The following is a 24,285-nucleotide window of genomic DNA, read 5'->3' as shown; positions in this document are numbered from 1 at the left end:
TGAAATAGTACTGTCTCAGATTCTCAGCAGCTGCATATCCCTACCCCTCCAAATGTTTTTTAAAAAAATATTTAAGTTGAAAGTTAACCAAAATAGGAAAGTGAACTATGTTTGCCATCAACAGTTTCTTGAAGAAAAAACTTTCCTCCTCCCACCATGAGCTGACATCTGTGCTGGGGGGCACCTAGAAGTTGCTAGAGCCCATCTGATTTTCCTGGTGACATCGTCTGACACACAACCATAAGGAGTTCTCAGGACTCCTCTGTAAAAGTACAAGCCCCCCAGGGATAGTTAATCAACTAGTTCACCAAGGAGCTTAACCAATTGGTGCTCGGAATTGCTAGAAATGGAAAGTGAAATTTTCTTTAACTCAAAGAATAATATATTGGAGTTCCATAAGTGAGAATCCTACCTCATCACTGTCTGGAACGAACTGAAAATGGTGGCTGAGTATGCTGAGAGTTGGAGATCTGGGGCTTTCAGGAGATTTCTCTGAGCTTACAGCTCTCCCCACCTGATGGATGGGAAAGCTCTCTTGCTCACCACTTCAAGGAAACTTGAAAGGGACACTGGGGAAAACATCCATAAAATGATGCCAAGGGTAAGAAAGAAAAGCTGCAGCATTTGAGAAGAGTAAGCTGAGGCAGCTGAGCCTCCCCACCAGCGTCAGTCGGGCCTCCTACCTACCGACAGCTACAGCCAGCAAAGGCACAGCTGGCCTGGGAAGGCTTTGAGCTGTGGATGTGAGTGTCCTCTGAAAGGAAGGAGGCAGCAGCTGTCTCTGCTCTGTGAAGGAGCTGCGGCAGCCCCACGGGTGCATCTGCCCACATGCAGAGCAGGGCTCACTGACCTGCCAGGCCATCAGAGGGGTATTTTAGCTATTTCACCCCTGAGAAAATGGGACCTCAGAATGTTTGAGGTCCTTGTCCATCACAGTTAGTAGAGGCCCCATCTCTAGAGGCCGTGCTCATGTCTGCGCAGGGAGCAGTAGCCACTGGCCTATGATCCTGCAGCCGCCACAGGGAGAAGGTCCTGAGGGCCCTCATACTGGTGCCCTCACTCATTCAGGTGCACATGCCCCTTGAAGCCCTGGTTACTATTTTTATGATTTTTAATTTTCTTCTTGCCAACAGCTCATTCCCTCTACTTGCCAATGCCTTGAGTTAATTTTGGTTTTTCTAAAAAAAAGAAAATGATACCCAACCCTCTGTTACAAGGTATTACAATGGTCCTCACTGACCAAGACAAGGGTGAGTAAAGGAACTTGGGCTAGCAAATTAAAGCAGCCACTTGCTTTTGAGGACACTGAGAAACAGAAACGTGAGACACAAGGATAGGCAAAGCCAGGCTGGTAAAATACAATTAAATGGGCAGCCCTGCTGATGCATCTCTGATGGCCATGTAAATATGGGGGCCAAATAAGGAGAATGTGAGACTCTCTGAACTCCATACATGGGGTTTCCCAAGTCTTCTCCAGATTTTGGCATCTGTGGCCAGAGGCTCTCTGCCTGGGAGTTGACTCCCAAGGGCAGTTCCAGGCCGAACACCCACTTACACTGGTCTCCCAAATCCTACCTCAGTGGTTAACATGCCTCCCGCCCCTTTTACTTCCTAGCAAACTATGGCTGCACCACTGTGATATGGTGGTCCCAGGAGACCACAGGGTGTGACGTGAAACCTCCCCACCCGGGTGGAAGTGAGCACCTTGAGACCCGAGCCTCGTCCAATACCCTCAAAGGGCAGCATTCACCATGACCAAGGCTGAGAGAACACTGCGATTCTGGAGCAATTTCCCACGAAAAACTTATCAGCTGCTCTGAGCTGGCGCAGCAGAGCTGGCCCTGCGGGGAACACGTCAAAAGGGGCCATTTCTCGGGATTTGCTATCCTTTCGCAGAGAGTATGACAGGGTGATGTGGGTTTCACAGGGTGTCAGTATCTGTTGCCTGTTGGAATATTCTCAATAGTAGGAGGCAATGAATGACAAGGCAAGGAGCTGCTGATGTAGTGAAGTAAAACACTCCTTCACAGAGCCAGCGACTGCACGCTGCTTTCCTCTCACGCCTGGTTCCACTGGTCAGTCACTGCACAACTGTGCATCTCTTAAAATTCTCCTTCACAAAGACTCAAGTCTGCCAGCCAGTAAACTAAGAGTCAGATATAGGTCTGTTAGCACATCTGGGGGTATTTTTAGTAGGGCTTTCTTCTTCAAGAAAGGGCAACCTGAGTTTGTGATCTCAGATACGTGGGAGGTTTTAACACAACAGAGGGCAAATGGCATTTGTCCTAAACCCCTACTTTTGTTACCGTCAGGGTCCCTCAGGGGGGTGCTAACACAAAGAGTGAAATGGGAAGTACAACTGAGAATTGGGGAACCCCACATCTTCTCTCCTGCTGTCACAAATAGCAAAGCATGCACACTTCGCATGATTTCGACCCCAAGACGGAGTGTCAACAGAGGTCCTAAAAGTATCCAGGTGGCGTGACTTTGCAGCTGCGATCTCAAAGATACTGGCTCCCTAGACACCAAGGCCACTCCCCAACTCATTGCCAGTGTCAAGGTGGTTCCCCTCATTTGCAAAACCTGCTGTCCGTTCAACTCTGGCACAAGTGCAGCCACAGGACATGTTACCAAATTTTAGTCTGAAGGCTCCAAATCCAAGGTCTTTAAATCTGATGTATGTGCTAGACAGTTATTAGATAGAAGAAAGAAACATGGTAGTCTTTTATTCCTTGACAAGAAAAAAACTAACAAAACTTTTATGATGAGTTACTTAAAACTAGGGAAGGCCAAACAACCTAGAATGTATCACTGCCAACACACAAAACGTTATATAAACAAATTATAAGGACAACTTCTGGAATAGGATGTTCTTCATGGCACAAAAGGCTATGGTGACAAGTACCTTCAGAAGTACCTGGACAGGGTACTGGAAAGCCCATTAGAAAAAATAAAGTGGAGCTATTTTAAAAACTTGAAGGAAAATAAACAAAACCCTTGAAAGAGCCCAAGGCCAGAATGTGTCCCTTCGTAAAATGCTAAGTCCTCTTTGATGAATTCCAAAGGCTCTTCTCATTTTAATGTACTTTGCAAATGATTGTCTAATACAATAGCAAGGCGTAGTCAAAAGTATCAGGCACAGCAAATGAGACAGAGATACAAAGGAGTTAAACTGAAGAACTAAGTTAAACAGAACACTGACACCTGCCAGTGAGCAGAGGTGGCCGGAGTGAGAAGCCACACCTCCACTCTGGCCAGGCACGCTCCGGAATCCTATCGCCCACAGGTGTGAGGTCCCAGAGGGCACAGTCTGGCTTCACTGTTTTCCTCCTGTCGTGCTAGTCATTCATTGATCTACCAAATGATTCAAGTCATTCATTTTTCTTGCCATTCAAAACACAATTAGTTTCTACTATTTGCCAGAAGCCAGTTATCCTGAGTTAGGAACATTTCTTGGTAAAGATGGTTAACAGCTTGATATACTTGAATTATGTAATCAGGTGGTATCACTTTATGAGCGTGTCCAGAGGTTATCATTGGAGGCTGCAGAGCTCATCTTACTTGCTGAACCACCCAGAAATAGATCATGAACTAGGAGCTCCACGTCTGTTGGAACAAACTACCGTGACCATAGGCATTAAAATTAACTCAGATAGGAACTGGGAGGCTTTAAATGCTCCATGGAAATAGTACTTACTACATGTCTTACCCAACCATGTGTGTACAAGCACGTGCATCTATAAGAGATATCTCAAATCAAGCTGATGGCTCCTTTGTAGTTACTACCATGTTCCTCCTGCCCTTCCTTTCAGAGGTATTAAATGTGGGGGGAGGAGGGACAAGAGGAATGAATTACAGAAATGAAAGGGAAAAAAGGAATACAAACAGAGGAGAGCTGGCACTCTTAGCCTGCAGCCCACTAGCCGAGGGACAGCGCTCTCGGAACTCTGCTCCTGCCACCGAGCTAGATGCAGTCAGGCCTAAAGAAAGAAACAGCTGATCAAGATACCCCATAATCTGAGTCATAAAACAAAACCCAGGGCCTCCCCGGTGGCACAGTGGGTTAAGCGCCATGCTGTGAAGCTGTCCACAGCCTCTGTAGCGTGGGTTCAATTACCGGCTAGCCAGGGAGATACCCACATGACATGGTAGACCGCTCCTGTCTTCCCCGCTGCTTGCCTCAGCAGTGTCTTCGGTCCATCTGCCTGTTCTGTTCCCTCTCTGTCTCTGGTGAATCCTCTCACCCTCCCGTGCCTCTGACTGTATCCTAGTTCTTGTATAAATAAATAAATCTTTAAAAAAAAAAAACAAAATCCAGTGGTAGATCAGCTCCTGCATCTCCCTTTACAACCGATGAAGAAAATGAGTCCCCAAAGAGAGAGGGAAGCTCGCCAAAGCCGTACAGAGAAATCGTAGTGGGCTGGCATGTCTTGTCCAGGGAATGGCGCCAAAGGAAAACAGAGCAGTGGTGCTTCTTGGCACCCTCAGAGAGTAGGGGGAGCTCACCAGGCCATGGAAATGGGCTCCATAGCTACGCGTGGCCGGACTGTTCAGGGGAGCAGGGCTCACTGCTGCCATCAGTCTGAACAAGGTGCATGAGTCAGAACATTTAAGAACCACGTCAAGAGATGATTTTGGAGGGTGGGAAGAGGGCACTGGAAGGGAATGCAATTATTTCGAAACCAAAAGAAACCCAGATTTTCAATGACCTGAAGCCACTTTGGCTCAGTCACCAGTGGGCCTCCTGAGGAGGACACAGCCGATACTTTCAGGTATGAGTAGTAGAAGGGACCCGCAAGGAAACATTTGGTTTAGGGCAGTTAGGTGTGTCTTTATGACCAACCAGTGACGGGGGAGGGGTACGCTGTGCCAGCTTTACTGACTAGACACTCCAGAAGCCAGAAGAGTGCAGGCAGAAGCAACGAGCAAGACTGACTCCCCTGGCGCTGTGGAAGAGGTTCTGGCAGCAGCTGTCGTGAGCAGTGATGGAAGGCCTCGTGGCCTCTCGAGCCAGCAGCCTTGACTTTCAACCAGGCCTTCATCAGACCTGCTTAGGAACAAACAGAGGGCCAGAGAGGGCCCCATACACCCCAGGAGGCCTACTGTGAACACAGGGGTCTTTGTTTTCTTTTAATTTCTGATGGCAACATCAGTCCCAGGAGTGGGCAAAGGCCTTGGTACTTGGTCATGGGGAACTGGATACACGTCAGCCATTGCAACTTCCCTGGAAAACAGAAAATATTTTCCCCACTCTCTGGATGAGGAAATCGAAGCAAAGGGAGAAATGTCCACAGCTTTTCAAGGAGGTGAAGCGCCAAGAGCTCTGAGGTTAGGGCTTGCAGCTGAACTCCACGCTGGCTCTAGCTGGATATTTGGGAACCTCGCAGCACTGGTGACTGGGGAAACACTAGTTACTAAGGAGGAGATGTGGGATACAGTTTACACCACACAGCTATACATATGGAATCCATCACATTAAGACAGAAGACTCAAGGCCCCACTGGGTGAATGAGATAGAAAAAGGGAACCAGGGGGTTACTCATCGTTGTTCAACTCAGAGATTTATGTCCCTTTTGGAAAGGAGAAGGAAAACCTGGCTGCAAACCAGTTTTGAGTAATATTTGCCACTGCGAAGCTGGATGCAAAAATTCCTGGCACCAGCTTTGGAGAGCTCTTCCGATTGGGCTCCGGCCAGTCCTTGTAAATGACTGAGATTGAAAACCCTATCAAATCAGAGAAGGAAGGAGTATCCTTGATGAAGTACCAAAAATCCGCCTCTCTAAAGCAAATTTCAGACTCATACCAGGAATGCTCAGAAAGAAACACCATTTCTGCCTACCTACGTATGCAGGCACTTTTTTATTTAAGTCTAGAAGGGTAGAGACCCACATTGAACAGTGAACTGAGTGGCTGGGATATGGTGAACTGTCTCCTTTACCCTTAAACGTCCTTTCAATACCCTGTAATTAGAGTGCACTGCTTGCAGAATAAAAAAGAGAAAGAAAATTAAATAAAGGAAATAGAAAAGCAAATAAGTATCAACCAAGAGCCAGAGCTTATCTCATCCAACTGACTCATTTAACAAAAAAGAAGAAATGGAGGCAGAGAAGGGGGAGAAGCTTGCTCGTGGTCACTCAGCACCCAGAGCCAGGACCCTGGAAACCCCCGACTTCCTGCCCTCCAGCCACCCGGCTGCAGCTGCTGGATTCCCGAGGCTCGGAAAGCCCCTATGCTTGGTGCTAGGTGAGAATGTTTTATAAGGAGTTGTAAAATTCAAAACAGCAGCCTCAAGTGTTAGACAAAGTACAGTAGATTCCAACTCAAACAATAGCAGGAACTGAAATGGTGCTCAGAGACAGGCCCAATTGTAGGGAATTAGGTGTCCCAGGCTCTGTCACAACTGGCGCGCTGAGCAGCTTCACGACGGGGCCATGTTTTCTTGCCTCTGGCGAATGCACTGTCTAGAATGCCTTCCTCTGGCTGCTCTCCCACTGAGGAGAGCAGAAACTTCTAGAAATTCCTACTCATCCTTTAATTTCCACTCAGAAGTTCCTCATGGCAAGGCCATCCCTGGTCCACTCCTTCTGCACAGTGAATCAGTGCTCGGCCACCGCTGCAAGTGCGAGACCTGAGCGTGGAGCAGTCATAGCCCTTGGAGGCCATTATTTGTTTATGAGTCTGTCTCAGCCTCCACACAGCCCTCCTTTGGGCAGAGGTTACTTTAGCCATCTTTGCATTCCAGGCACACAAACAATGCCTGTGAATGGACAAACAGCAAGACTTGAACCTTTCCTTTTCCTTTCTAGTCTCTAATTGCAGGTCTCTTAGGAAACAGGTGGCTTTGGAACGCCTTTTTTTCCTTCCCATCAGCACACAGCAAGTTTATTATGGTAAAGAAGGAAAAGAGAGACACCTGCATAGAAACAGATGGACAGTCTTGAAAGATCTGCCAGGACAGAGGTTTTCTTAAAGTTGAAATAACTGAAATATGATAGAGGGACAGAATATGAAAAGATAAACGGACAGGCTGGTGGCCATGACAAGGGCAAAAAGAAAGCATCGTTTACAATGTGATGATACCAGCTGACATATCCTCTCCCTGCATGGCCCTCTCCCTGCTTCCCCTCAGGACACACAAGCAGATGCACACGCAGAGACACTAACAAGTCACCTTGGGAAGTTTCATCACAATCTGTCAGCAGAGGAGGCCACTGCACAGTAAACACCAGAACAAGGACATTATTAGGGTTACCAATTGCTAATTAAGGTGTCGAGATCAGGTTTCCAGGCACATCTTGCCACATGTGTGCAATAGGCAGGTCCCAGATGGTATGAAAACCAAGACTGGGACTGACTTCTTCCTAACAGCCTGTTCCTGCAACACCACAAAGGTTGTGGGTGACAGAATCATGCAATAAGATCAAGACTTCCCTGCATGCACACCTTGCTCCTGACTGCAGACATGAGAGAAGTTTCTGGGTCCCAACAACAGGCTACTGTCACATAAACCACCACAGCTTTACTGTGCCCAGCTTTACTCCTCATTGGGAAAAAGAAGGGACACAACAGGCAACACAGAACAGGTCTAAGGGAACTTTCTGGGATGATAGAAATGTTCTACGTCTTGGTGGAAATATGGGCTATTTGGGTGTACAAGTTTGTCAAAACTTGTAATTGTTTTTATAAGATTCATGAATTTCATGGTATACAAATTTTATCTAGAAAAAAAGCACAAGTTAACACTCTAGTTGGGAGGCTTACTTTCCCCAGTTTAGAAACCACTTTCTGTGTATTCTGGCCTGCAGTAAGTGAGCAAATACCTCCAGGGTAACAGAAGCCAGGTTTCCCACTGGTGGGGAGAGAGAGATTAACATCGCCAAAGGGGATAAAATACATCATATGCCTCCTGACATGAGGCTACCTCACCACTTCTTAATGTCCCTGCCAAAAATTCACAACCTGAGTCTAATCATAAGGAAACATTAGACAAATCCAAATGGAGGAAAATCTACAAAATAACTGGCAAAATATCAAACTGTTGAGGTTAAGACAAAGAAAGGTTAAAGACATTTCTAGATTGAGGGAAGCTGAAGAGACATGACAGGGAAATGCAATGCTTGGTCCTGAACTGGACTGTGGTTGGGAAAAAGGACAGAGAACACCACTGGTACAAGTGGACAGCACCGAAATACCCTCCGCGGATCAGACAGCAGTGCTGTGCAAATGTCCAACTGCCTGGATTTGATAAGGGAGTTGTTTAGGTAAGTATTTAGTTGTGAAGGACCAGGATGTTTCCAACTTACCCTTAAATTTCGAGAAAAAGATAAGGGTGGAGCAAAGACAGGTAGGTGGATCTCTCTCTCCCCGCCCCACCCCAATGTGCACACACACATGTACACGCATGCTCATGCACACAAATGGGACAAAGTGTAAAAAACTGAATCTAAGTAAAGGAAATGCAGGAGCTCCCTGCACTATTCTTACAACTTTTCTGTACATTTCTAAGTATATCAAAAGAGAAAGTTACCAAAAATTACCTGAACTTTCAAAAAAAGGTTAAGGCAAAAAGGCTAACTCAATGCATTATTAAGAAATTCTTTAAAGAATATTTCAATCCGTTCAAGAAATTCTTCCAAATACTATTTTTCCCTCTAGTAGTGACTCCACAAAATTCTAGTTGGCTACAAATTCCTTTACAGACCCAAAAACAACTCACAGATCTTCAAATGAGTAATTCTGAAATTCTGGTATCAGATAGTCATTTTAAAATGGGGATGCAAGTGACTCCTCACCACCTGGCTCCCTCCAGTCTTCAATACTTTTTCCTATAAGATGGAACAATTCACTTGGCTCCACACCAAGCTAAAATTAAATAAGGTAAGAAATGATTTGTGTGCAGGTGATTCAGCCTTTCTGCTGTAGCAACAGAACCATCTTCTTCCCCGCACCAGGCCTTGTGAAAGGACTATCCTGCACATATTTGCAAGAGTATTATTACTCAGTCCAGCTTATCTACCTCCACAACCTCTGTCTGTATTTGTGACTAAACCAAGACACAAGCAATGGCCTTGGTCAGAGGGATAAATAGCAAAAATAACTGTTAACTACCAAAGGAAAAAATTACTTCATGGGTGTCAGAGGAGAATTTTTTAAAAGTCATTTTTAGCCCCAAAGAATTTTTTTGAAACAATAACAACTATGATATGACTCAGTCTAAAAAATATTATGCTGAGTATGCATTAAGAAAAATTCACATGCACGGAGATGAAAATGTAATTGGATTTGTCATTTCAAAGTATTCATGTAGAGTTTGCAGATAATAGAGAATGACATTCTCCTAAGCGAATAAAGAAGTTAGCCAAGTAAGTAAATGCTGTGTTTCTACTGTAAGGAAATACGTGCACCAAATGAAGCAACCTTTTCAGCACAAAGGAAACTTAATACCCAGACCACATGAAAAGTGATCGCTCTGGGAATAGCACAGCTGTTAAAATCCAAGTCAGTTTGTATTAAATGGTCCAGTGTGTTTAGGTAAAGCAGGGCCCTCAGGATGACCACCAAGAGGAAGTAATACTGCTAACCTAAAAGTGATACCTATATTTAATTTAATGCCTACAATGAGTGTGGAAAAAAAATGCAAAGTTATTCTCTTCTAAAGAACATAAGGGCCCTCAGTTAACTGGTGTGCTTATAATGCGTTTATAAACAGAGATCTCAAGGGTTAATTCAATTAGAAATAGAACAAGAAAGAATGAGCGTTTGCACTGCATTTAGAGAACCCGATTATTTTCATTTCATTGAGTAGCCAGATCTACATAAAAGTCACAGAGAAACTTCTGGCACCTACCAAACGTCTTCAACATAAAAATTAATATTGCCAAGTTATTTTGAGCCCAATTAGCTCAACCATTCAAAGAAAAAAAAAGTCCTCCATTGAAGAGCATTTGATTCTAAAACTTGCATTTCTGAAGACAGAAGTGGATACAGACGCCCATCAAGCCCTGACTTGAGTAAGTGCAAGATACATCCAAGAAACTACAGTAGGCATGAGCTCACAGTGACAAGTGGGAAGTTTTACCTCTCAACACAGGGATGCGTAACTACACACGGGAGCTTGGTTTACTTTTGGAGAACAAAATGACCTTAACTTCTGAGCACCCAAAATTAGCTTGCTTTATCAACCCTGCTGTCAAATCTAAGTTAACTTTCTAGAGAGACTGGTCAGGATTGTGCTTCTAAAAGATACGACCCAAGTCAAGATTTTAAAGAGAGCCTGTCCACTCTGTGGAGAGGCTTTCCCAAGAAGCCTGTCCCTTCCCTACTGCAGGGGGCAGACTACCCAGCAGAGAAGCCCAAGCAATAACTGGGCGTTAGCGGTTTGGGATGAATGACCCCAACATGATTTTGCACAGCACTTGTGAACATCAAAGACTTCCAAAATCACGAGTTTTAAAAGCCCAGGTTAAATCACTGGGCTTTAGGCAGCTTAGAAGCATCCGAAAGGAAATAAGCTGTATCACACAATATACATTTAAAAATAACTCAGACTATCGCAAAGCCTATTAAAAAATGAGAGGCCATCGCTGTAGCTTTGAGATACATCAGCCGTTTCCAGTTACAATGGGCGGCATACCAGCTCTATTTTTAGAGCCTCTGAAAAGATCAAAGCTGAAGGGGCCCTTTTACTGGCTCCCCATCCAGGCCCCTAATCTCTGTTTACTTTTCTCCAAAAGAAATACCGCCAGCATGGCCTGGCATCCCCCAGCCTCTGAGCAACACTTAAAAATTGCTCTGTGATGGTGGAAGCAAGGGAGGAACCCTCAGAGGGTTCCTTCACAAAGACCAGTGAAGTTCAAGTCAAAATGACTGTGATGGGTACAGAACTCCAATACCAAATTCAGTCTGTGTCTGCACACTACAAACCGAATTCTCCTGGGCTGATTTCTCGGTGAGAACCAATACAGGTAGATGAAAACAAGAAGATCCTTTCTGGTTTTCTAGGGAATCCTCCCCACCCCCAAAGCCTCTGGCAGGTAAGGCTCCTGGGTTCATTTTCAAAAACAAATGCAGAACTACTTACTTTGGAAGAACAAGCCGTACATTTGTCAAATGCCAGGCTGACGGGAAGGACATTATCAAACCGTGACAGAAATCCCCGGATCTGAAAACAAAAACCAAAACACATCACATCAAGCACAGAACAACCACACCTCTGAGATGCACGTCTGATTTCTACAAGCAGTGGGAAACCATAATATGAAGCATACTATGAAACCATAATATGAAGTCTTTCATCAGGGACATGTACTGTGGACCTTCACCTGCCTCGGGAAGAACACCATTAGGCCCTTTTATTTCATTAGGAACCAGGACCAACAAGCTTGTCACATATTTGAAAGCTAAAACCAAATGGAATCCCAAAATATAAAAAGAAAACTGCAAAAGTTAAAGTATCACTTGAATAAATGTCTTCCAAAAATATAACAGGTGAACTGGTCTCTGAAGACTCAACTCTCATGTAAGCTACAGTGATACAGGACCAGTGTGCATTTCCAGGATGTGATATTGGGTGGGGCCTCACAAGGTAAGACCGCCTGGGAACTACAGAAGACAGAGACATCCTGAACATATATCCAATTATTTGCTTGACTTGGAACAGATGGAGAGGAAAGGAAAACAGCACCAAATTTGTGAGGAAACAGCGCCCCCTTGAGCACCAACTCTAAATTACAACTGATTTCATTTTTCCAGAGGATCAGCTATATAACCAGGGCTCACAAACCAGGATGTCAGTGACTTCCTCAGAGAACTGCACTTCTAGAACTATACTTACACCAAAAGGGGAGTTTTAAACTGATATTATTATGAAAAACATGGGTGGTAAATACAAGGATTCTGACAAGCAGGAACTTTATTTGCGCCCAGGGGTAAGGTTTGCCATCCCCCGTGGGGATCAGAGAAGTTGCACCCGTTTTTGTGGGGAGAGATGTCCTTTTATAGGGTGAGGAAAGGTTAGGCAGGAAACTGGGTATGCAGGAACCAAAGTTGTTTTTTATTTGTTGGTGGTGTTTGGTTGATCGCTATCAGGTCCTGTTTGTGTGAGGTGGAGGCCTCTGGCTCCAGGAGCGAAGGCAAAGGTGGAATTTCTCTCTCCAGATTCAAGGCCCCTCCTTGCGCGTGGCCTTGGGCCCTCACCAGGCCCCCCACTGACCTTACAGTAAAATCTCTAAAAGCCCTAGCAGACTGAACGTTTGTAATAAGCCAGACAGCACGTCTTTTCTCATGAGTTAATTTATTTGATGTTCCCAACCACCCCATTTTATGTTGACTCAAAAAGATGAAGTGGTTTTGCTGAGCCAAGGTGCTGGCATTAGCCAGGCACGGGTTCTCTCCCTCTTCCCCCCTTGATCATTGCCATCCCCCTTCCTTCGCTCTCCTCTTCCTTTGGCTATCCCAGCTTCTGTCTTCAATATCAGATCTCAGCACACATTTAACAGTCTTACTTGAATAGAGCAAAAGAACCAACCTGCCCGTTGGGCTACTACTGAAATTCCCTTTTCTCCCCTCCAAGGAAACAAAATCCTGATAAGCTCTCTAAAGAAACAGGCTCTTTTCTGTCTGGACAACTCCATCCTCAGCTTACACCGGCCTCTCACGGTCTGGCTGCACAGTGCACACTTGCCACTGGAAAATCTAACCTGGCAGGAAAGGCCGAAGGCAGTCTTTTAAACGTTCTTATCACTTGTTAGGAGATGTCACTGTAATCCAAGATCAAGAGTGTTTGGAAGAAATGATAAATTAGGTCGCTGGGATGAGTTACATGGCCTCATGTGAACTTGGGAAATGTGACATTCTTGCTTCCTGTCTCAGCCATGTGGTGACAGTTCACAGTGCAGTACTTGAGGCATAATGAAGGTCTTACATTTGCCCTTTGGCACGCCCAAGCAACAGGCATCGAGCTGACAGAAAAGGCTTTATGGGTAAGTCACAAATGAGGATGTAGAGACCCTCCTGCAATATGGAAGTTATGGACTGGAAGGAATTCTCAGAGTGAGCCTCCCCAGACCTCAATTACTTTTCTGTTAAATTTACTAGAATAAATGCTATCAAATTTGGCCCATTTTCTGATTAAAATGTTCGCTGACTATGACCTCTGTGTCACGCCACCTTATGCTTCAAGAAAGGTTCCTTTTTCCCCCTCATGCATCTTAGATCAAGTAATTTTTATCTTGTGTGAAAAAAATACTGGTCATTTTCTCTGCTAAACTGTCTCATGATTGGAGGTAGGGAGGGAGAGAGAGGGCCCAGTTAGGTGCAGAAAGGAGGAGGGAGGCAGGAAAGAGAATACTGCACATACAGGAGCTGAGCAACCTAAAGGGTGAGACAAGGAGTGAGTGGAGGGCAGGAGGGCTCACACACAGTGGTTCTGCACCCCGACAGCTCTTTACTGGGAAACTGTGATTCACTGAATTACACAAGACAGGAAATGAAGTAGAATAACATCTGTGAGGCCTTCACATTCACCTAAGTATCAGAAGGCTGAGGTTATCTGAGAGAAAAAACCGTCCTCCTCACACTGATTGCACTAGCCTTTTAACAGGAATCTCCACAGGTGCACACTCCCTTCCATGACAGAACTCTGCCACTGGGTTTTTCCAAGTGGTGTGTCACTTTTTATCAACATCCTAGAATTGACCAAATGCAGCAAGGAATTCTCTATCCTGGCATCAAGGTCCCCACTTAGCCTGGGCCCACCTTGCATTTGGTAATGCCTTAGACCGACTGTCCCCAGGCCCCACACAGCTGCCAGCCAGTGGCAGCATTCCTTGCAAGGACATCCCACTTGGCCTATCTGTTTCCCTGCTGAATTCTGGGACTCAGAGCTTTTCCTTTTGGAAAACAGCTACACCTCCAAATCTTTATCTTCCCTAAAAGCTGCTCCTTCACTAATCCAGCATCTACCTACCACCCAACCTACAAATGATGTTTTCATCCTGAAATTCTTTGGTATTCAGCACCAAAATATCTTGTGTGATAGTAATTAGAGAAGAAATAGCTTAGAGATAAAATTCATGTACCATGCAATTCCTCCTTTATAAGCACACAACTGAGTGATCTTTAGGATATTCGTGGCATTGTGCAACCCTCAGAAAATTATCACTCCCCAAAAAAGAAACCCAGACCCCAAAAGCAATTAGTTTCATTTTTGTTTTTTCCCGTAGATCCTGGCAACTACTGCTTTCTATTGGTTTGCACAGTTCCTACACATGGAATTACAAAGGACAGGTGCCCATCGCTGAGCGTGATGCTTCTGTCCATACTGGATCAAGCACCTGCACTTCATCCTTTGTTATTACCAGGTAACATTCCACTGAACGGACATAAGAAGTTTTGTTTACCCATTCATCAGTTGATGAGCATGGTATATCATTGCGTGGAACTGTTGGGTTGCATGGTAACTGTATATTTCACATTGTGAGGCACTGATAACCTGTTTTCCAACAATCCTTTATAAATGCACTGGGCTTCCACAAAATGCTTTTTGCCTTCAGTTCCCCAATCTTACAATAAATGCATAAAATGTAAGGAACAGCAGTTGCAAATTAACTTTTAGTACCTTCCTTAGACAGGCAAAGAAATCCCAGATTAATCTAGATGCGCAAAGCAGTCCTGTTACCAGTTAGAGGCCAGGCTCCAAGCCCTAGTCAACATACTTGTCCCTTGCTTGGGTGGAGAAAAATTCACTATCGCCATTTTACTTAGAAGCATGCAAAGTGCATGAAGCAGTGTGTTCAGGGTTTCTCTAAACCTGCCTGATGAGAAGAATCCCCTGAATGTGATTCAAAAGGTCGGGGCAGAGCATGAGACGCTGCACGTTTCACATGAGCTGCAGGTGATTCTCATCAGGCAAGCAGCAGGTACATTTACACCTTCTGCAGCTGGTGCAGGAACATGCAACTCACCTGCTCCATGTCAGAACACCAATGGAAGCATTTATCAAGCCACCCGTTCTTCCCAGATTTTCTAAAAATAGCAGTGCCACACTTAACCTAATTAAGGCCACTTCTAAGCTAACATTCAGCTCCATACAGGAACCAAGGCCTCCAAGCACAAGGAAATCCTCCACCGCTGGGGATGGCACACAGCTTGCGCTAGATGCTTCATTACTGACCCTTGCTGTTCTTCTCCCCTCTGGCTGTAGCACAGTTAAGCACGTGACAGAAAACAAATGAGTGAACCCCCACTAAACTCTCCCCGAATATTTACTTCCATTTCCTGTTTTTCAAAATAAAATATTTAAAAATTTAACTTATTTGGGCCTCCCTGGTGGCGCAGGGGTTAAGATGAAACCTATGAAGAAATCCGCAGCCACTGCAGCACAAGTTTGATTCCCGGCCGGCCAGGGAGAAACCCACATGGTGGGACAGATCTCTCCTGTCTCGCCCGCTGCTCCCCTCAGCAGTGTACTTCGGTCCGTCTGCCTGTTCTATTCCCCACACTGTCTCTGGTGAATCCTCTCACCCCCCTGTGCATCTCTGACCTGTACCCCAATTCCTGTATAAAAATAAATGTTAAAAAAAAAAGACTATTAAAAAAAATTTAACTTATTTTTAAACAAGCTCCTCTGAACACGGTTTCTCATTCTCCCCACCTCTCCCCAGAGGGGAAAAAGCCACCAATTTCACTCCCTCACACGCACCCCAGCTTTGCAGCACATATAGGGATTCCTTGAAGGAGCCAAACCCGCGCCTCCCCACACATGCCTTACTTTTCAAATTTACTTAGACTTTGTTTTTTCCCTTCTTTCCTTTTTAATAAAGAAAAATAGCCCCTATAAAGTGGGGCGGTCGCAAGGCATTTCGGGGGCTCACCTGGGGTGCTGTGGCAGCACCCACACCTGCCTAGGTTCGTCCCTGCACACTCACAACGGGCACAAGAGCTGGCATCCCTCGGAAAAGGTGATGAAAAACACTCAGTAATCTCAATGTTTTCCAAACAGCGAGGAACCCAGCCCAAAGCAGAACTCCCTCCGGCTCCCGACCTCAAAATACTCGCCAACAGCACTTTCTTGTGAAACCTTCTAGGGAAACAAATGTATGACTAAACCAGCTCCACATCCCGTGCATCAATGCGACCCCCGACACCTAGAAACTCACCTGGGAAGCACAGGCCCCAGCACACAGGCCCCAGCGCACAGCCCCGTCCCACTCTTCGGCCCCAGGCCTGCAAATGGGTGCGAGCGGCTGGAACTAAGCTCCCCACTGTCGGACACGCGCGAGCGAGACGCTTGCCTGCGCGGGAGCCTCAGTGGCACGGTCTTGACACGGCCTTGAGCCGTGAAAACATGTCAGGAAAGACACAGGAGGCGCCTTTACCCGGCGCTGGGCCTCCCTCGCGGCCGTGGTGCGCCTGCGCCAGCCAGAGCGCCCGCACCTGTGTGGGCTGCCAGCGGCCTCAGAGCCCGGCACACACACCTGTTAGCGCGCATGCACGTGTGCACAGGTGTCCAGGGGCCTCGCGGAAAGCGATACAGCGCCGGCGGGAGCACAGCCCTACCTCAAAGGCATGTTCAAAGAGCAGGACTGGTCTGTGTCACCCTGATGAGTTATGTACGTGGTCCCGCACAACGCCACCACGACGCTATTTTTGACGGGTCTCAAGTGTTGAGGTCCCTAGAGGAGGCTGTCGCGGGTGGCTCTGGAACAGGCCTGGGCATTGTGTGTTCTGAAATGGCTGCCCCGGGGATCCTGCTACCCTGCCCCGGGTGGGACCCCTGAGTGCGGCTGGCTTCCATTTAAAGCCTGAACAGCCCTGTGCTAGGCAGACCCACGCAGGTCGTCTCCAGCCCACCCTCCATGCAGCAGCCAACCCTTGCCCGCCACGTCTGGGCTGGTGGAACCTTGGCATGGTTTTTGCTGCCCGGGGCTGAAGGTTCAGGCCATCAAATGCCCTGGACATTCCTTTCCTCCTCTTCCCTGGGCTCCCCCTGCTCTGTTTCAGCAGCACCTTGCAGCTCCTCAAGCTCACCACACTGCTCACCCATCTTCCTGCCTACAGTGCTTACTCTCCTCTCCCTAGCATGCTTACTCCTCCCCTCTGACCAGAGCGCTGCTCCCTGTGCACCCACGAAGGGGCGGGAAGGCGCGCCCTGGGATGGGGTGGGAAATGATGGCTGGGGGCACAGAGAGCAGGCCCGTTTATGAGGCGCCACGCCTGTGTCTAGCTTCCGTGGGTGCTTTCATGCACCCATTTCCTTTTGGGCCCTGCCATCCTGTGACCTCACCCCAGCTCCCAGGTAAGGAAATGGAATTTCGGGAAAGTGGCATGGCTCCCAACGACCGACGGCAAAGCCAGGAATCTGAGCTCTGTCCTTTCTAGGAGAAGAGGAGAGAAAAGGCAAGGAGGGGAGAAACAGAAGACCAGAGGAATGAAAAAGGACACCTCCCCAAGCTAAGCCCTCAATACCTACATGGCTATGTTAGGACCTGGGTGGATTAAACAGTCTTTTGTCCACAATGCCCATTGGCGACATGATAAATAGATCAGGAACAGAAACGGGACTCCCTCCTTGCTCAGGTGTTTGCACCTGACCTGTGTAAAATCAGCTTAAGCTGGAGCCTACCTCACCTCCGTGGGATATGAAGAGCCAGCGCCCAGACAAGCAGCTGTCCTGAGAAGCTGAGGTGCAGCCACAGCTGAAACCTGCCGCTGTAGTTCCACACCGGCTCCCAGCAGGCCTCACATTTCTAGAACTCGGGGTTTGCATAAATCAACACACGTGCCAAACTCCAGATCATACTTGGATGCTGAACAGAGTCTAATCAACTTCAGTGCCAACACAGAGAGTGTAGCCATTGCAGAACCCCAGACACCCCCGAGGGCCTTTGCTTCAGACCGCATCTCAGCCACCACCACCACCCCTCTTCTCATCAGTGAACTGGGGTGACCCGGGGCAGAAGAGCCAACCTGGAAATGAGCCAGAAGCATCCTCAGAAAAATACTGCATGGGGAGCGAATCCTCCCAAGCCTTCCCCACTTGCTCCCTCACTGCTTTCAGAGTTTATCAGTTTTTGTAGCTTTTTTTTTAGGAGAGAAGATAAGCTCCTGTTTTATCATTTTAATTAAAAGTGAGAGAAAGATGAACCAATATTCACAAGGGTTTGTTCTTTATGGGCCTAGAACTGTACTAGTATAATTAAATGGAATTTAATCCATACAGAAATTACAGCAGTTCCTTAAGTTACCTCACCCATTTTATGACAAAAAATATGAGGTGCAGAGGGGCTCAATAAGCTGCCCAAGGTCACACAGTGACAGGTGGCAAGAGCAGCCTCAAATTCTTTTGCAAAATGAGGAAATGACTGAGTGGGTGAACAGAAAAATTGGGATTCCAATCAGATTGACCCCAAAGCCTCTGGGAGGCCTTTCCAACAGGACAGTCCTCTGGTAAGCAGCACTCGGGGGCACAAGCACCATTCTACACTGACAAGTCCTCCTGAGACAAGATACCACCTGCACCTTCTAGAACCCTGAACACTCTGGAACGTATCTGTTCCTCTGTGAGAGGGATCCTCTCTTTTGGGACTTCATGCTGGAAGCCCCGCCATTGTGAGATCTTGTACCCAGATCCTCCTTCTGTTCAGGGGCCTCCCCACTGGAGCAAGACTCCAGCATATCCAGATGGCTTGGGCATGTCTGTCATCTTAGAGACTCCAAAAGCAAATGAAAGTAAATCTTCAGTGATCTTGTGCTGGTTACCTGACATCACTGTGCCTAACGGTGACTGATGCAGAGTCAGTGCTTGGCGGATCAGCTGCCGACCTGAATTAGGTGCTTGCGGGGAAGTGAGGAGGGAGGGTGAATGGATCACAAACCAGACAGCCAGTGCATGAACCAGCAAACATTTCAGCTGACCCTCGCCCTGCCACTTCCACTGTCAGCCACCTGCAGAGTAGAGGACCAGAGGGGAAGGAGCTTGTTTCTCAGGCTCAATCTCAGCAGGGTGTTTGTACCGCTTATCATCCCAGCCTCCTTGCTCGGCAGGCCGCAGGCGGAGATGCATACCCCTGGAGACACAATGATAGGCCTTCCTGAGCACAGGGAAGAGCTTTTTCTAAAAGCTAACGGCCTGAGGATTTGGGGGCTGCAGCCTGTGCTGACAGGCCAAAAAAATGCCAGTCCAAGGCATGGCTAGAGCCCGCAGCTCTATCTCAGCATTTGTCTCACTTAGAAATTTCCCAGGCCAGGTCCCTCCCAGGGTCCTGCCCTACTTCAGGCTTTGTTCTACTTTTCTGAAAGTGACTAAAAGAACAAATTCAAAAGTCTGAGAGAACCCAGGGTTGGCAAGTCCAAACTCCTAGGAGGGCACACACACTCAAGGCCTTTATTCAGCAGCAACAGTATATTCATCCAAAGATGAATGCCAAGAGTATTTTCATCCAAAGACAAAAACTGTGAACTTCCCAGTGTGCCAGGGGTGAAGGCAGGACTGCTGGCCCCAGGGCCATGGTGTTTGGGGGGTATGGCGCCTTGGCTTTCTCTGGAGGGAGGCCCTGACCAATGACCAGCAACTTTTTTACCTTTAGCATCTCTCACCAGCCTACAAGCTAACTTCCTGGAGATGTCAGTAGAGTTCAGCACATTCTGGAATGCCTGAACGGTACTTCCCACTGAAGGACCAGGAAAAGTATCTGGCCTTGCAGAACTCAGTTACCTACCATGCCAGGAGCCAGGAAGAGGCAGCCTTTTCCCCCAACACCCCTCCCCTTCACAAATAAAAGATCCCACTTGATGGGAAGCAGAGGGAACAATATGAGGCTAAGTTCTACAATGAAAAAGTCCTCTGTATAAAAGAAGCCAGGCTCCAAAGAGCATGTGCTCTGCGATTCCATCGATGGAAAGGTCCTAATAAGACATGTCCCAGGAGGATGAGACACAAGAGCTGCTCATTTTCGTGCAGGAGGTGGCCGTGGCCATTGGAGGGGGTGGGCAGGGGGCTTCCGAGGCTACGTCTGACCTTTACCTGTGTGCTGGCACATGGGTCTTCACTTTGCAATCATTCAAGTTGTATGGATTTATGTGATGATCTAGATGTGTTTGAGACATCAATTGATATTATTTAAAATTCACTGTCTTCATAGACAGAAAGCGGCTATCCTCATGGCTGCTCACTTTAGCATCCCATCCAAGTACAACAGGCCAGGGACCAAAAAACAACTCCACCAACAACCCATGAGCCTATTCTCTCACCTTCAAATGGTTTTTTCACAGTTTCTAAATTCGATAAGAGTATACTCCAGGCTGAGCACACTGAATCTCAGGGCCTAATCAAGTCCTTTTTCTGTCAGCCTGTAAGTAACCAGGGTACCCAGGCCTACCTCAGAGGACAGCAGAGACACAGGGAGCACTGGTGGAGTGAAGCGACTTTCTGCATATTACACAGTGAGGTGTAGGTGAGGGAGTCTGGCAGTCCTGGCTCAAGGACTATCACTTTTCTACTGCCTCACACTCCACAGGGTCAAGTAATGAACATTCTTCCTTGGGGAACCCAGTAAACCCCCCCACCAAAAAAAAAAGGCCCAGGGAAACTTCTTTGCAGACAAATCACACAAAGGGGTTTACCAAGTTCCTCTCCAACAGGAAATCATCCCCCTTCAGAGCCAGGGCAGGGGGAGGGAGCTGCCGAGGCTGCAGCAGGCCATTGCAACACATCTCAGTGTTTTTGTGGAAACTACACTCTCCTAATCAAAACACGGTTGCATAAAAGGACTCCCTCCACTTTAAAAAGAGAGAAGAAATTTAAAGCCTCTAAATGGGGACCACACAACCCTGATTAATTTTAAAGTTCTTTCTCCACTTTCTTTTTTAGAAAGTAGCTAAAAATAAAGGCTTGAAACTTGAAATAATGTAAGCAAGTAATCACACACACGCAGTGGGCTTTTCCCATATATGGCTGCATTATTCTTCGGCCTTTGAAAAGGCCAGATGAAGAGATGGCCAACAACCAAAATAATCCTTCAGACATTTGAAAACGAGGAAGAAGAAGTAGAAGAGCCGGTGAACGACAAACAATTGCAGGGCTCACTGGGGGTGAACAGCCCCAGGAGGGATTAGTTGCTATGGCACTTTAAAAACACGGGCACATGCATTTTGACACTGGCCCCTTCTATAAAGAGGCTGTTTTGCCCTCTGGCCCCAGCACTGAGAGAACTACAATAGCAGTAATTTAACATAAAGGACTTAAAAAAGGAAACCAGTGCAGGGGCATGACTGAAAATTTAATTAAGGCCCTTCTCAGAATAAAATCTGTAAAGGAGATGAGAGCACATTTCAGGTCAGGAGAAAGGGAAGGAGGATGTGTGAAAAAAGGGACGAGGGAGGGACTCGAGTGAAATAAGAGAAGGGGACAGCTGAGGTCAGCCATGGAGGGAGGGTCCTCCTGATGGATGCACAGGACAGCGGCTGCTGGGTCCCATGGGAATGTTTCTGTAGCAAAGATGAACATGTCTTAGCAACTGGAGGCCACCTGGGCGGAGGCAGGATGCAAGTCACAGGTGCACTGTGTTTTCGGTCTCACAAAGTCTTGGTCCAGACAGAATCTTGGACACCTGCTTTTCTGACAGGGGAGGAGCAGCTCCAGGGGTGGGGGGCGGGGGGGATACCCAGCCCCAGGTCTAGGGTGGTAACCAAGTGCAAAAACGAGTTCCGATCAGGACGCCGAGTCTAGGTCTGGCTTGTGGGCAGCCATGGACTCTCTGGGCTGTGGCCACATCGATGCCCCTCTGGTTCTCATGCTGACCCGTATGTTGACAGGCCTAACCCAGGTGACAGGCGGCGGGATGGGGTGGCAGAGAGGGACAAACAGGAATGAGCGCCCTCTGTCCTCACCATGAGTGTCCTCAAAAATCCCCAGCAGGGCTGTGGAATGTTCTCACTCTTTCACTGGTGGAGACCATCTTCCTGAGACAGCAAAACACACCCAGAGCCCAGAAAAACATTCCCCCCAAAGCCAGACTAGAACAACTCTTCCTTCCTCCAAAAACACGGCTAACAAAACTCCTCCAGAGGCAAGGCAAGGTGAAAGCAGAATTTCCATCCCACTCCTGTTGCCTTTCACTCTCCATGGGACGGACCTGCCTTATGATGTTAAGGCTCTTTTTGTGGGTGAACACCCCACTTTCTGGGAATACTGTATGTTCCTAATGACTTCCCATGTGTGTCCCTAACAGCCCCTCTGGCATTAGGGAGCCGGTGAGAACAGCAGGTATCGCCACACGGGCCAAGCCGCACCAGCACCGCAGCCCAGCCTTCCTCTCCATCAGCTCTCATCTCTGCTGGTACCAGACGAGGTGGGTACTGGGATTTAAAGCTCTGTCAAGCTGATTGCAAAGCTCATTGTTTCTTGTCTCCTCCACAAGGAAGCCCCTCCATTCAGTGCTACTGGGGCTGTGCTGCTTGTTCAGGGTCTCCTCCCATTGCCACCCACGGAGCGGGGCTCCTTCCAGGGGTCAAGGAATGCTTCTCCTGCAGTCCCAGGGCAGCTGCTGTGGGGCAGGGGGTGTAGAGTTGGGTGGGGTGGGTTGATGGCTTGCTAAAGTGACCCCAAATATCTTCCCCCACACCGTGGGGGTCTGGTTCAGAGTGTGCTTTATTTCCATACCACTGACCTGGTGAGGCACGAGCCCCAGAGAGGTGGGAGGCTCATTCATGCGGTCGTCACTGCTGCTGGCCACGGCGTAGCCCCTGAGGAAAGGAAACAATGAGAGCTGCTCACTGAATGAAAATCTAGACATAACGCATGAGGAGGAGCTGGAGGTGGCCCACGTGGGGATGTAAGGGTCTCCAAGGCACCCTCGCTGAGCAGCACAACAGCTAGTGAGAAGCCCCGCTCCCTGGGAGGGAAGACAGCAAAACACCAAAGAGATGCATGAGTTGGGGAGTCAGAGAATCCCCGACCCAGCTGCCCTGAGTGTCAGTTCCATCCTCTACAAAACAGGAATAGACAGTTGTGAGGACAGTCAGAAGCAAGTGAGAGAAAGTACCAAGTGCAGAGCTGGGCACCAGGAAGCCCACAGATGTTAACTCCCAGGGCACATTTTTATAGAATGCCACAGCACGAAATCGTGACATGGAGAACTCTTTAAACCTCACTCCCGGAGGGGATGTCAACGCTACCAAAATGGAGGAAGGAGAAATATAAGTGAAGGGTTCACTGGGAGACAGAGGAACTGCCCCCGGAGAGCAGTGTGATGCTCACTGCATCACAGACAGACAGAGGCAGGACCTGGTGTGAACCTGAGCGGGTCCACAGAGGGTCAGGGTCGAGGAACAACTCCATGGGCTCTCCAGATGTGACCCCAAAATGCTTCCTGTCAGGAAGCCACAAGCCATTCAATGGCAGGGACACAAGTGGGGACAGAATAGAGGAAGGTAAAGGACTGCTTTCCGGGGCATTGACACTAGTACAAATGCAGCAGAGGCCCTGAATCACTCGACAAGTAAATATTCATGTTCATTTCTGAGAATTGGGAGAATAAATCTTTCAAAATTCAATCCTCTTTTGCCTGTGTTACAATCAGCACAGCAGAGGGATTCAAAACAGAGCTTGGAGGCAAACTGGATGAGCCAAATCCCAGTGTTGCCACTTAGCAGCTCTGTGCACGCCAGCAACTTACTGACCCTCCATCTCAGTTTCCCCACAAATGGCGGGGGGAGGGTGGGGATGACAGTTCTTTCTTAATATGTTTGCTATGAGGAGCAAACGAGTCTACCACATGTAGAGCACATGGCACAGTGCCTGGCACAAAGCAGGCACTATGTAGGTGCTTGACAAATCACATAGCATGAAAGAGATTCAAAGAATTGGTGAGATGTAATATTAATTACTATATGTGATGATATTAAAGAATTGCTTTCAACTGGTTCTTATAGGTAAAAACAGTAGATACAAATGAAAGAGATACTTTTTATGAATGAAATGCTATGTCTTTAGCATTTGTTTAATAATAGCCAGTGGGAGGAGAAAAAACATGGATAGTAGCATTGATAAATGATGATTAGTGTTGATAATTTCTGAAGCTGAGTGGTAGAGTATACATGGGTAAGGGTTTTATTTTACATATCTCTTCTTTCATATATGTTTGAATTTTCCATAATAGAAATATTGTATTTTGTTTAAAAACACACACACACACACACCCCATATACATGAGGAGATTAAAAGAATAACAAAAAGCCATGAAAAACAATAGGAACAGACTCATAAAAATTCAGATAATGGAGACA

General features: G+C 47.1%; 1 protein-coding gene across 5 annotated transcripts in view; it reads right to left on the bottom strand.

The window, feature by feature from the left end:
• ATG7 (autophagy related 7) overlaps positions 1–24,285 on the bottom strand; it is a 156,039-nt gene that overhangs the window by 76,984 nt on the left and 54,770 nt on the right. For 4 of the 5 annotated variants that reach the window (XM_037522907.2, XM_054697754.1, XM_054697712.1 and 1 more), the window contains 2 exons: positions 22,668–22,743; positions 11,081–11,161 (listed from right to left, as the gene is read on the bottom strand). In XM_037522907.2, coding sequence (XP_037378804.1) covers positions 11,081–11,161; positions 22,668–22,743 — 157 coding nt within the window. Of the gene's footprint in view, positions 1–11,080; positions 11,162–20,951; positions 21,487–22,667; positions 22,744–24,285 lie in introns of those variants that run through there. The other variant, XM_037522917.2, reaches the window with a different exon arrangement.

Source organism: Talpa occidentalis, unplaced genomic scaffold (assembly GCF_014898055.3).
Source record: "Talpa occidentalis isolate TD23 unplaced genomic scaffold, MPIMG_talOcc4v2.1 talOcc4.10, whole genome shotgun sequence".
NCBI classification, from domain to species: domain Eukaryota; kingdom Metazoa; phylum Chordata; class Mammalia; order Eulipotyphla; family Talpidae; genus Talpa; species Talpa occidentalis.
This window is presented reverse-complemented; position numbering and strand designations above follow the sequence as displayed.